This window comes from Callospermophilus lateralis, chromosome 10 (genome assembly GCF_048772815.1).
Source record: "Callospermophilus lateralis isolate mCalLat2 chromosome 10, mCalLat2.hap1, whole genome shotgun sequence".
In the NCBI taxonomy this organism is placed as follows: Eukaryota; Metazoa; Chordata; class Mammalia; order Rodentia; family Sciuridae; genus Callospermophilus; species Callospermophilus lateralis.
This window is the reverse complement of record NC_135314.1, coordinates 131,108,695-131,122,807: the sequence shown is the minus strand read 5'-3', so window position 1 is coordinate 131,122,807 and position 14,113 is coordinate 131,108,695. Positions and strand designations below refer to the sequence as shown.

The 14,113-nt window shown below is 52.9% G+C and overlaps 1 protein-coding gene across 6 annotated transcripts in view; it reads right to left on the bottom strand.

The window, feature by feature from the left end:
• Cacna2d2 (calcium voltage-gated channel auxiliary subunit alpha2delta 2) overlaps positions 1-14,113 on the bottom strand; it is a 133,003-nt gene that overhangs the window by 99,865 nt on the left and 19,025 nt on the right. For all 6 annotated transcript variants that reach the window (XM_076869034.2, XM_076869038.2, XM_076869033.2 and 3 more), the window contains exon 2: positions 5,467-5,548. In XM_076869034.2, coding sequence (XP_076725149.2) covers positions 5,467-5,548 — 82 coding nt within the window. The remainder of the gene's footprint in view (positions 1-5,466; positions 5,549-14,113) is intronic.

Below are 14,113 nucleotides of genomic sequence, written 5' to 3'. Positions count from 1 at the left end.
TGGGGATGTGTTTCAGTATTTAAGTGCCCCTGGATTCAATCCCTCAATACCAAAAAAAAAAAAAAAAAAAAAGACATTTTTACTGTAAGCCACAATGCAGATAAGCCATAATGCAGAATTTATGTTCAGGGGCAGTGTGGTGGGGGGAGCAGGAGGGCAACAACCAACTTCCCATCCAAACCCATGTTTCCTCATACAGTACTCAGGAGAGAGAGGAGACAGCATTCTGGACCTTTCGGTGTTATAGTGGATCAGAGAGGCCACCTCTAGGGTAGGAAAGAAGCAGGGAGCAGGCTTGGCTGGGGGGACAAAGAGTGGGTCCAGGCAGGGCTTGGCCAGGCTCCTATGCATCTGCCTCTCTGTACCCAATTATGCTCAAGCAGCGGCCTCATCACGTTCCAGACGCCCTCCCAGGAGCCCCCCCTAGCCTCATGCATCCCCGCTGGGTGCCGAGCAAGAGGACCATATGGAGGGAATAATAAGACAATTAACTTTCCATTAAAGAATAATATATGTGGGTTTTTAGGGAGGCAAGCGACAGCAATCCCTACCCAGCGGCATATTTCACACCCGAGCCCCCCACCTCCCCACATCATGACGCGTCCCACATCCTGATCGCCTGTGCCAGGGGAGAGGAGGGTGCTGCTGGGCCTCACCAGGAGGTGGCTGGATGTAGGGGTGGGGGCTGTATGATGAGCATGTGCAGAGCCCCTAGACTAGACTTTTTGGACTGCAGGGGCCTTAGTGGGGGACTGAAGAAGGCTTGGGTGGAACTCCCTTGTCATCCCCTGCCTGACTCTCATCACATCAGCTAGGCAGCCCATGCCAGTCCTTTGTGGGTGGGGATCTGCCTTGCCAAGGACGCTGCCTGCCAATCAGGGACTCATGTGAATCCCAGGGCTCTGATGAAAGGGTCAACCTAGGGGCCTGGGGTCATGACCTGTGTTCCCCTTGCCTGGACCCCCTGGACTGTTTCTGCTCCCTGGTACCTCCCTGCTTCTCAGCTTCCTTCTTTATCTTCTTTTTTTTTTTTTTTTTTTTTTTTTAGAATTTTAATATTTTATTTTTTAGTTATCGGCAGACACAACATCTTTGTTTGTATGTGGTGCTGAGGATCGAACCCGGGCCGCACGCATGCCAGGTGAGCGCGCTACCGCGTGAGCCACATCCCCAGCCCCTTCTTTATCTTCTGTTCCAGCCCCTCTGGGCACTTCTTGGAATACCCAGATGTCCAAAGATGTACAGACCAAAGCCTCAGCCAGTACTTCCACAGTCAGTGAGTGGCAGAGGTATGAGCTGAAGAAAAGGGTGGAGAGGAACAGGGAGAGCCCCAACTCAAAGGAACCTGCAGGGAGGCTCTGTCTTGCCTCCCTGGGCCCCACAGGATAGTATCTCTGGGCTTGGCCAGACTTTAGTCCATGCTGGGAACCATGTCCAGAAATATTAATTATGCATTCCTGGGAGCACCGACCAGATGGGCTCCAGGGATGACCAGGGGCAGACAGAAGGAGGCAGGACTATGGTACTGTCACTGGTTCAGAAATGCCATTCTTGGTGTGTCCCAGTTAGAGGTGGTGGCCCATGGATACCATGGGCTTGAATCACCATGACAATCCAGAGAGGCATGACAGAGCGAAAGGAAATCATTCCTAGGGTCCTGCTCTTCACGGAGGCAGGCTCAACAATCCAGGGGAGACGCTACCCCAGCACGGCTCCTCTGCCTTGCCACCTTGCCACCATGACCATCACCACTTAGGGCTGGCTTGCCAGGACTCCAGGATGGGATTGGCTTGTGGAGATGGTGGCCAGGGTCTTGGTTTACCCACCTGTATGACAGGGCCATATACCAGCAGTAGCTGAGCTAAAGTCATCATGGGGGCAGAAGTAGCCTAGAATGTGGGTACAGCAATATGCCATTTCTGTTTGGACTGGTAGGTGAGGTACAGGGGGATGACATGGACTGGGAAAGGCTCCCGTTGTTCCAAACCTGGATTGAGACTTCCCAGAGGGTAGACTTGATCCTCAGACATGGTCATCCCAGATCTCTGCTCCCAGGTCAGCTGTGGACAGGCAACTCCCCCTCACCCCTACCTCAATCCAAGCAGAGGTCTTTTCCCCTCCAAGGGTCAAAAAGAGGAAGTTGTCTCACCAGGTCAGAAACCCACCCCAACGTTGATGAGCCAACTGGTTCTTCCTCATATCAGATGATAATCTTCCTGATTTGCTTTCCCACAAAGTCTTTAGAGTTGTTCCTATCTTAAACACCAAGCCAGAAGTGGTAGGTCCCTAGCAGCACCCATCAGAGTGACCTGGGCTTCAGAGATGGGAGACCTACCCATCTCCACATCCTACCAGTGCACCCCCAGGTACCTAATGAATTATTCATCCTGATCAACCTCATTATGTAAATGAGCTCAGAACTCAAGCATATGCTCTCTGCTCTCCCGGCAGGATGGGGACAATATGGTGTTGATGGGGGAGGGTAGAAAAGGGGCTCAGGAGAGTTGCTCAGCCCCAGGGCCTCTGAAGGAGAGGGCAGACGGCTTCAGGGTCCACACTTTTGTGACCTGTTCAGAGCAAGAGTGGACCAGTGCTGGGGTGGGGCTGGGGTACCTAGAAGCGGCACAGAGGTGTCTAGCTAAGCATGGGAGTGAGGACAGCACATTAGCACCAGGCCACAGCAGGAGCTCAGGCTAGGTGCTAGCCCAAGGGTTAAATGAGAAAATTCTCTGGGGCCTTCAAAGATAGCCTTCACACTCTGCTAAGATTTTACACAGCTTCCAACTTGTAAATGGGCCACAGACTGCTCCCAACCCTACCCTCATGGGGTTGTAGTAAGGTCGGGAAGAGGAAAATGCCAAGGCAAGGAAAATGCTCCCAAATGCCACTGTCTGCAGTTTCTGCTCTCTTGCAGCTGCCAGCCCTCAAGGCTCCAAGCTACTGGGGGTGGGGCAGCCTCTAGGGCTAGGATAGGCAGGCTCAGATGGGGGCTCAGATGCCAGAATCACCCCAGCTGCAGGTGTTTGGGGGACAGCTCAGAATTAGCTCAGAAGGGACTGTAGAGGGGCAGGGTCCACAGCACCATGGGCAGCTGGTCAGGGCTCTGCTCTAAGAATTACCCTGACCTGTCAGAATCAGGCATGGGCTGGGCATAGGGGCCCTCTCAGGTGCATTGGAAGAAAAGTGGTGTGAGGGTCAGGGTAGGGTGTGAGCCAGAGAAAAGGGGGAGCCTACTGCCAGCTCCCTCCTGCTCCCACAGGATTGCCCTCTTTTTCTAGAACTCTACATCTGGGCCCATGTCTCTACCCCCACCCGCGCACCTTGTCATAGTGCCCTGTGCCAAGAAGCAGCCCCAGAGCTGTCAGCAGGAAGTAAGAAGCTGAGGAAGCAGGTGAGAAAAAACTGGAGCAGGACAGAGCTGCCAGAGAGCTGGCAGCCGTGGGCAGTGGAGGGGTTGCAGGGAGGAGTGGACGCCGGGTCAGCACTTCTCTGCCTGCCTTCCTGCCTGCCATACCAAGCAGAGCCCTGTTTCAACCTAACTGCCTCAGGCTCATCCTGTCCACCATACTAAGAAGGGAAGCACAGTTAGAGGAAGGGCAGCGCCCTAGAACATGAGTCCCATAGCGGTCCTGTATGACAGCTTGGTCACTTGCTGGCAGGTGGGGGTGAGGGAAGACATCAGTTATGAAAGGCTTTGGATCTGGAATGACTCTAGTTCCATATGAAAGGAAGGGACCACATCCTGGGAGTGAAAGTGGTCAATGAAGGAAAGTCAAATATGATTTCAAGAAAAGGGAACAACTATGCATCAGCCTGTCCACTGCTGTTCTCTCTACCTCATCCTCCAGTCAGTCTTAGCAGCAGCGCCAAGGGTCAGTTTTCCAAGCCAGGACTCCATCTCTGGTCCTCTCCATCCAGGAAGCTCACTGGTCCAGACAGATCCAAGTCACAGGCATGAAATGTCCACTGATTTCTCATAGACAAACATTCAGGATTTGAGTTGCCCATAAGTACAAAACAAACAACGTCCTGAAGATGTGGATTCAAAGCATGGAAGATTCTTAACTGGTACATCTAATGTCCCGATATGAAACTTGGAAAAGTGCATGAGGTACATTCCAGGGAACCATCATCCCTTCATTAACCTATACGGTGGCACTTGGCAGTGCCCATTTAGAACCTGGTTAGTGCTGAATGCTATTCTTGAGTCTAAATTGACTCCTGTTCTGGAACAGCTTCCTACAGAGCTTTCTCTGGAAGCTCTGCCGGCTTCCAAGCACAGCTGAGTCATGGAGAGTTCACAGGAAGAATAGGATGCGGCTACTTCAATTCAAGTCCAGGAGCCAGGAGGGGGAGACTCAGAGACCTGAGCCACTAGGGGAGGACATCAAGCAAGCTACTGGCTCAGACCTCTGGACCTGGATGACCCCCTGCCACATTACCCCCTCATTAACCACCTCTGATTAGTCGCATTTGTGCCAGAGGTTCTACATCCACAAGCAATGTCAACACACTCACCGCCACTCTCATTTCCTGGGCACTGTCTAGAAGCTAAGCCTGGGGGAAGGACTGAGGACAACCCCCACAGTCCCTGCCTCCAGAAGTTACATTTACTGACCCCTACTGACCAAGATCATCTAATCATGGAACTCTGGGCCTGGAGAGTCCTCTCCACTGAACCCCTAAAGGTAACTAGGTCTTCTCTGCCGTTCCCAGGCCAACTATTGGCACTAGATCCCTCAGCTGTGGACAGGACCCCCAGTCCCACGGCCAGCAAAGAAATTCCTGGGGAATCCCACCCCCACCGCTCCAGGAGCTCAGCTCTCTGAGCCTCTGCATTTCCACATAAAGAGCAACACCTCAGGAGCCCGTGGCCTGACAGTAACACACTTTGCAGCCTTCTGGGGGTGACTGATGGCCTGCTCTTCACATCACTATTTCAAACATTAACATAATCTCCCAGGATGAATGTGGTCTCTGGCACCTAATCAATCACCCCTCCTGCACCTTGATGTCACATCCCTTGGAAGGCCGGCTTGCCTCCTCGAGGGCTACACGGCGCTAGAGGGTTGGCCCCAGGCTGGTTTCCCCAGATTTTTGCCTGGCCATTTCATTCATTTCATGTTTTGTCCCTTGGGCTTCCACACACACTCACTGGCCCCTTAAGGGCCTGTGCTCTCACCCCATGGGCTACCTCAAACCCAGAGCTCATCCACCTGGAAATCTAGAAAACCCCAACACCCTCCCCAAAACAAGGGACATCAGAGTCAACAGGTCACTGCTCCAACAGTTGCCTGGAGAAGAGTGCACTGAGACCTAGAGGAGTTGCTGCCTTGGGTCCACTGGTGCCCTACCACGCTAGGACATCAACAATGCCAAATCTTCCACACTTCTTGTTTATGAACACTTTCCTCATTCCTACTTGGAAGAGGGTCCACGAAGGGAAAGCAAGAGTGCCGGGCTTACCTCCCGGAGCTGCTGGACGCCTCCAAAAATCCGCATCACACCGTCAATCTCCTGCTCTAGGCGGCGGGCCCAGTGCTGCATCCTGTGTACAGAAACAAGACAGACATGTTAGAAGGGTCCCCTGGAGGTGGGACAGCCAAGCCCCTGCCACCCATGGAGGACCAAACTCAACCAGTTTTCACTAGTGAAAACTCAACCCAGTTTTCACTAGTGGAGAAAGAGAGGCAAGGAACCCGAGTGCACCTGTGACCTCTCTTTGAAGTCCAGTCGAGTGGCCTAGGCTCTCCTCAGGTGCTGTGGGGCAGTTAAGGAGGAGAGAGGAGTGCACTGTTAAATCTGCTGAGGGAAGCCTGCAGGGAGACTATTTTTCATGATGAAGAGCCAGTCCTTGATGCAGCTGCTCTGAACATGGGGACTTCTGGACACCAAGGAAGAGGAAGGCATGAGGGAGCCAGGTGGGGCCGGGGAAAGGGGGAAATATTACTGTCACCACCAAGCTCTTGTGTAACCTGGGGGCAGGTCCCTGACTTTCCGGGCCTCATCTGAGCAGTACAAATGGAGCTCTTCCAGCTCAGATGGCCCTCATCTGTCCCATACCCTGGTAGACAGATGCTTATTTAAAGCTTATCACTGGATGCCCAGCATGCACCCTTCCATGGGTGAAGTGAAGATGGTCTTGCCACTTTCTGGAAGCCTGGAAAGTCCAATGAATCCTTCAACTGAGCCACAAGACTGAGCAGGTCTCCCTCCCTCTAGGATCGTTTTTAACCCATCCTTGTCTCTGCTTCCTCTTCTAGAATATGAGAATAATCAGGGGCTACTTCTTACAGTGTCACAGAGCCCATGAGAACAGAAGAGCCAGGGGCACAGTACAGGGATATCTGTGAGGGTAAAGGATGGACAGGTGGCCACATAGCTCTGTACTTTCCGCCCTACACCCAGGAAAAGGAAGGTATCTGGGGAGAGGCCTCACCCAGGTTCAAACCTGTGACTGTCCCTTCAGAAAGTGCCATCAGGTGAGCTCTCACTAAAGACCAGCCAGAGATGTTCTCCACACCACTTGACCAATGCTTCCTGCCCTTATGAGTCTGAAAAGGTACCTCAACTTCCCCTTCTACTTGACACACTCCCATTCCACAGAGGCCCTTCCAGGGAAAACAGTAGGAGAGTCACCACAGAGATTTAAATAAACATGAGTCAAGCACAGTCCACATGGCACAGTAGGGGCAGTGATGCCAGGAGGGTTGCATCTGGCCCCAACACCTCTGAGCCTGCCACCTCCCCTAGTGCCATGACTCTCTTCTGGTCCCTGGGTGGGAAGAGCCCCAATTTCTACCCCGGCTCCTTGCCCCATATCCCTCTTTAGGCTTGTGTCTTGGGGGTGCGGCTGGGCCCATGCCATTGTGTGTGCCCAGGTCGGTTGGCATGGGAACTCGGAGCAGGAGGCGGGCAGATCGCTAATTGCAATTTGCCAAGCTGAATGTCAGGACCATGATGGGGAAGAAAAAAAAAAATCAACATCGAAAGAAAGAGGTATTAGCTTTAGCTTATTGCTGGCTGGGCCACAGCCCGATTCCCACCTCCGCACCCCGCCACAGGGGAATCTGACCCTGAGAAAGGGTGGAGGCCAGGCTGCAGGCAGGGCTAAGAAGGGCAACCAGGCTTAGCTGCCAGTCTGAGGACAGCAAGGGGCAGCAGAGAATAGAAAGCCTTCTTAGCCTGGCCACTGTCCACCAGGCACTGATGTCTTCGCCCTGGCTGTGGATGAACAATGTGGCAGGTGGCTCTTTTGTAATCCTAAAACAGCCGAGCCTTGGGGGCTAATACTGGGATGAACTGCCACATAGCCTTATGCCCAGCCAGGCAGGTGGCAGACAAATGGGCAGGGTCAAGGATCTGATCTCCAAAGGGAACCATTGGCTCCGCCATGGCCCTAATTCTGATCTCAGCCATCCACTGGTCTAGGGGACAAAATGCCCATCATGATCTTTATGTGAGAGGACACCCACTATATACAAAGAACAGCCAGCCTGTCACACACTCTCTCACTTCAACCCTCACCAAGAGGTAAATATTATTATCCCCAACTTACAGATGAGGAAACTGAGGCTCAGAGGATTTAAGTGACCTGTCCAAGGTCATTCATCCAGGAAGGGGTGGACACAGGACTTGTCCCAGGAATGTGCTAGAGTCTCAAGAGATGACCCATAACAGCAGACTGCGCATTTCTTCCCAGCTCTTCCCAGTGCCAGAACCTTAGGGGCTTGAGATTCATCACATTGGGAACATGTACACCATAGAAATGGGCAAACGCTAGAAATTACAGTCCCCTCCACCCCAAAGAGCAACCTCATAACATTTACTAGCATACCACTAATTCCACCCCAGGCCCTGGACTCTTCTAATATGCCTACAGGTTTCTGTTTCTGGGATTTCACAAATAAGAAAAAGAAAATTAATTGGGAGAACAGACATGGATGCAAAGTATTTTTTTTTTCTCTCTCAGACAACACGATATTAATGTAATCACCATCGTTTCATGTAAAAAGTCGATTTCAACACTAAAATCATTTTTAGAAGAACCAAACCTCAAGATGAAGTCCAGTTCTTCCCCAAGATACACATATGCACTCCTTGTCCCTCCTAGTCTCTCTCTTTTTCTCTCAATTACTCCCCCCACCCACAGTCTCTGCACTCTCACCCCCAGGCTGGTCTGCTCTAGACTTGTGCTATGGGCTGCAAGGAGTGGCCTGCCCTGATATGTCCGGACACACACATACCCTCCAGTGTTCAAGGTGTGGCTCTAGCCCTTAGTTTGGCATCCTGGGCTTGACAGGCAGACCCTAGGCCCCAGCTCACTGCCCAATGCCAAGGGAAACTGGTTACTTTGATTCTTCACTTAAACCGAATTAGAAAGGCACTATGCGTGTCCTAGAATTAAAAAGAATATGACGGATAATTCATTTCTTTGTCACAGAGATATGGCTTTGTGGGTTCTAGGTTTTGACCAGTGTTCCAGTACCAGGTTTGGGTGGGCGTCATGACCCATGGATACTGAGAAGGCCAGGAGGTGACTATGCCCCCTCAGTGGCTGGAGAAGCCACCCACCAAGCCAAGTCCAACCTTAGCAGGCAGAGCCGGCCTCACTCGCACAGAAGGGTGTGGGGGGTCTGGGAAGAACAAGAGATGCATCATGATTCACAGATCCATGGAGGTCAAAGGCAAACTGACCAAATTCTGCCCAGGCTCCCATCAACCTGGGTTCCTGGCTTTGCCAGTATCTCCTGGCTAGATGGTATGGCCCATGGGTCATACTCCCCAAAGAAAGTTCTACCTGCTAGCTCCCCACATCCTTGTGATTTTCCATGCTTTTCACCGAGATGACACTGCTTATCTCTAAGTACTTGTAAGTGCCAAATTAACAAGACAGTGAGGGGAGAGAGCGTCTGGGAGGAGAAAGTGCAGCCAAGGCTGCAGGCGCCTCATCACTGGTGTGGGTGTGAGAGGCTGACAGCTGAGCCTTGTCCTCCATCCAGTGTGCCTGAACTAGGGCTGTGAAGGCACTGCAGCCCCATTTCACAGACAAGAAAACTGAGGTCCCTGGTGAGGACGGATACAGGATTATAAACTTAGAGAGAAGCCAGACCCATCTCCTTGGCTCAGTTAAACCCAGGAGCCCTTACTTCCAGGACAAGGCAGCCTGAGAAGACTCAGAGAAGCTACCTCTGCTAGCCTTGGAGAGCTCTGCCCCCTCGGAACCTCAGCGTTCCCATCTGTCAACAGGGTTAATAATGACTGGCTAGAAAACTGCAACGGACAAATGCACATAGACACCTTGATGGATAGTATTATTACTGGGAAGTCCTCTAAGGACCAGAAGCTCATCCAGTAAAGCCGTTCCCTCCAAGATCTAAGGAACCACTGAGCGCTCAGAAAATCCTCAATGAATTCTTGCCCCTAGGGGAGGGGGAGTGCTGCAGAACAGGCATGGCGGGCTGAGGCAGCCCAGCAGTAAAGAAGAGGACACCATGAGCTATGGGATGCCAGGCCTTGGTCTCCAGAATCAAGAGGACTAGGGAGGGAGGGGGGATATCACCACTAGGCAAGGGAGCAAAATCGTCTGTGCGGCAGGGAGCTGAGGCCAAGGATCTCTTCAGCAGACAGAACAATGAAGACCCCAGCTAGAAGGCTGGGAGGGCAGAACACTCAGGTGGGGGCCTCCAGCTCTGAGGCCAGCTGCAAATGCTCACCCCAAGGGGTTGGGAGGCAGGAGGAGGTCAGGGAGGAGAGGAGGAGAGGAGAGGGATGAGGGGTGGGGGAATGAAAAAGTCCATGTGCAGATGCAGCAGCATAGATTAAACTGTTGCCAGTTGTTAATTTTATATGTGAAGTTGTTGATCAGAATGTGATTTAATTGTACAGTATAATCCAGGCTTTTGGAATAAATTATGCAGAAAACTCATCTATAATTAAACAAATCAAAAAAAACCAGAGACAGGTGACACGGCAGGTTCACCCTCAGAGGGCATGGATAGGTGTGGGCGGCTGGACCCAGCAGAGGGGCAAGAAGGAAAGAGAGAGGGTCTTTGTTTGGAGCAGACTGGAGCAGGCTCAGAAGAGGTCAGGGCCCGGGAGGCAGTGAGGGATTTGGAACCTCCAAGCTCTGCCTCTGCAGGCCTCTATCACCCCACACAAGAAGACTTTTTTTTTTTTTTTTTTTTTTTTTTTGCATCAAAGCCCTGCTGCCTCTACCAGGCAGCCTGTCTGGATAAGTCCTGTCCCACCAGGGGCCTACAACCCATCTCTAGCTCTCCCCTCGGCTTAGCAGGGCAGCTATGATGTGTGAAGGAAAGAGGTGGACACCAACCGTGGGACAGCAGGAGGGGTGGACACTAGAACAGGACTCTGAAAGGGCAGGTGAAGGGTGTGAGGGAGCAGGCACAGCGGAAACCACTTGCTGCCAAGGGCACAGTGAACCAAGCTTGGCAATGGCAGGGGCCCCAGGTCTCTTGCTTGTCTCGTGACAGGCTGGCCAATTATTCTCCCAGCTCTGGGGGAGGCAACGATTTAAAATAAAGTGCTATTTAATTATTCTGATTATATTTCAGCTGGCCTGCCACCTCCTACCTGGTCGCCTTCGCAGTCCTCTGAAAGGAAAAGAAAGACAGGGCAGGAGGGGGAGTGGTGCAGGAGTGACAGATGGAGAGGTGCAGTCCCAAGAGGGTCTCCAGAGCCCTGGTTAAGCTGACCTGGCCCAAGGAAGAGGTTGGAGGTGGGTAAGGTGGCCCCTACTTCATTCCTGCCTGGAAAGGGTGTCCCTCCCCGAGAGCTATTGGAAGCTCAGAGAGTAGGCTGCAGCCAGCCCTGACTAAGCAGGGCTTGGGACCCAGCTGGCTCTCCTCTGGGCCTTAGCCCTGCTGCAAATGGCAGCAAGTTCAAGGCTGCCCTCAAGAATCATGGCATCCCTGGAGGCCACCTCCACTGAGGAGCCCTCCCTGATCACTTGGGCAGATGTCCTCTGTACCTGAATGCTCATGTCCAGTCTTGGATCTTCCAAGATGTTGGACTAGAGATGTTCTCTTAGGCTTGGATCAGAGATGTTCAGCACCTTGTCTACCTCTTAAGACCAAAGAGAAGGCAGGCAGACGCCTTGACCCATGTAAGGAATGGTAGCAATGACAGCTGTCCCACGCACTCACCTTCACACAGATGCTCTCCTCACTGTCCGGTCTCCTTTCCGACTGAGACTTCACGTGGACTGAGACCCTGACTCAGGGGAGACCTGATGTGACACCTTGCCCTGGGAGACCTGGGCAAGGGCAGGGTCTCTGTGCCCAGAGCACCCTTCTTGCTCGTCAACTCAGCAGAGAAGACTTGGGCCTCAGCATCTTCTAGGGCTCAGTGCCCAGGGCAGGGACCCCATCCTGATTTGATCACAACCTCTCAAGAGCTGCACTGGCAGAGGGCAACAGTCTAAGCCAAAGTCACTCACTCCCCAGAGGCCAAGAGGGCCAAGCTGTGGAGTCTGGTAAGATTGGAGAAGCAGCGCTGGCCTGGCACTGCATAAACCATGGAGGGCAAACAGCTGGCTCCCCTGCTAGCTACCCACCAAGACATGAGCAAGACTCAAAGGGGACTGGCCATCTTCAACCTGTTTGTGACTCAGTGAAAGGGACCTTTAGAGGGAGCAATGTGAAGCTTCCTGGAGGCTAAGGCAGGAGAATTACAAACTCCAAGGCAGTCTGGACAACTTTAGCAAGACCCTGTCTCAAAATGAAAGTTTAAAAAATGGGTTGGGGATGTGGTTGGGGACGTGGCTCAGTGGTAGACTTATTTGCCTAGCATGCCAGAGGCCCTGAGTTCAATCCAGAAAGAAAAAAAAAACCCTCCTGGATCACAGATACCCACCCCTCCTCACCCCCCATCCCATGCACACAAACGCAGCCCATTAGTCACCAGGGAGCTCAAAGACCCTGAGGAGCTGGGAGAGGCTAGTATTACTGAAGCTTGAAATAGTCCAAATCCACCGGCCTCGTCTATGTGTGTCTTGGGACCCTGCCCAAATACTGTTCCTTAATGAGGTTATTAATTACGGGGCTGTCCCTTCCCTTTCTTTGCTGAGGAAAAAAACTTTCTAATTGACACTCGGCTGGGAGGCAGCAAGCTTGAGCCTCCCCCTTCAGACTAACAGTGAACTGTCATCTGGCTTTAATTAGGGCACCAGGTCCAGCCCAATATTTACTCATAACAGCCTGTGGAAGGAGGGAAGGAGGGGAGGAAGGGAGGAGGGAGCCAAGGAGCAAGGCCTGGAGCCAGGGAGCACATCACTCAAGGTTGGGAGAGTCCAGGAGGCCCACTTGGCCCAGAGAGGCATGGAAAGTATCCAGGGTCACACAGCAAATGGCCACACCAGCCTGCCTTACTCACCACACCAGGGGCAGGAGCAAGGATCCACAAGGGAACCTGTAGTCAGGGAGGACTGCAAGGATGAGGCAAGACCTCAGCCAGGGACATGACGTCTGAGAAAGGGAAAAGAGATTTCCCTACAGCAGTAGGAGGAGGGCAATGAAGGTCAACGGGAGCCTGACCTCTGTTTCTGACAGGTTTTGCTGTGTGACCTTGGTAAAAATCCTTTTGCCTCTCTGGGTCTCAGGTAAATCATCTACACCATAAACTGAAGCAGCACAAGGTTGTTATGTGTGGTTATTGTCACAGCCACAGCCACAGGGCTCCTGAGCAGCCCCTGCGCAGGACTCCCCTCCCCCAAGCCTGGTCTGTGATTTTCTAGCTGCAGGGAGAGGCCCCTAAGGCAGACTGCTCCAGCTTCCAGGGGAGCGAATTCTGCCCAGCAGCACCTGCAGCCCAGGGGAGGGGCCTGAAGAAGACCCGTGAGGGGTGAGAAGGGGTGAGAAGGAAGCCTTGTGGAGTGGGGAGGAGAATGCTGGGGGAAAGGTCGGGACGATGGCAACGGGTATGGTGTCCCTAGACCCTAGTGGAGAGCAGGGCCAGGGTGATGGCCTGAAGCGGCCAGCTCTCCTCTACTCCCCACTCTGTGACCTCTCCAGGTCTCAATTTTTGCTCTCACACCAGGGATGGCACACTATACTATCTTACATTAATCTCCATAGCAGACTAATTGTTGTCCCCAATTATCAGAGGGGGAAACTGAGGCACAGACTAAAGTCACCCTGCTCATGAAGGCCATCAGAGATGGCACATACCTCTGTTCAGGACACCAATCTTGAATGCCCACCTGCTGATGTGGCATGGCCACTTGTGTGTCTAACGGGCTTCTGAACGGGTCCAAAGCTGCGATCCTGACCTCTTCCTGGGCCCACTCCTCACTCTCTCCCCACCCTTCACCTTCCCACTTTTGCTGGAAGATCAGAGGCTGATCCTTCTGTGCAGGTCAAAAGCTTTGGGGTGACCAGAAACCCTACTTTCTCTCACACATCCAACCTATCTGCCTTGGTGATGTGCCACTTTCCTGGTCCCTACCTGGCCTTCGCAGCCATCATCTCCCCTGGACCAGCAACTGCCGGCTCACTGATCACCTGGGCATGCCACCTCCCTCCATCTGTTCACCTCCACACACAGCTAGGGTGTCCTTTAGGAATGGTGTTCCTCCTATCAATACCAAGCTGTAGCTCCGTGACACTGGAGGAAAAGCCAAAGTCCACCCAGTGGCCATCCCCAGTATGGACCCTCAGGCCACACTGGCCTCTTCAGCCCTGCACCCACCTTTGCACACTCTGTCCCCTCTGCCTGGAACAGCCTTTCCTCAACAATACATGGGGGGGCCCATCACCTCCCTCACGTCTCTGCTCATACAGCAGCTTCACCTGGACCCCCATTTTAAATGGCACCTCCCCTGCAACAGCAACGGGTCTCCATGTCTCTCCTGGGGTTACTCTTTTAGCTGGCATTCCTCCCTCTCCCTTACTGTAAACCTCTGCCTTGGGCTGTAGGTCCTGGGAGAAGAGGCTCCTGCCCCTCAACCTACAGGGACAGGCTGACCCACCTGCCTCTTGTTGGCCTGAGACAGGGGCAGGCAGGGTGGGCAGTGGAAGCCTATGGAGGGGCTGGAGGTGGAGGCTGCCCTGGGGCTGGCCCAGGAGGCCCTCCCTTCCCCTGACTCCTCTCTGTA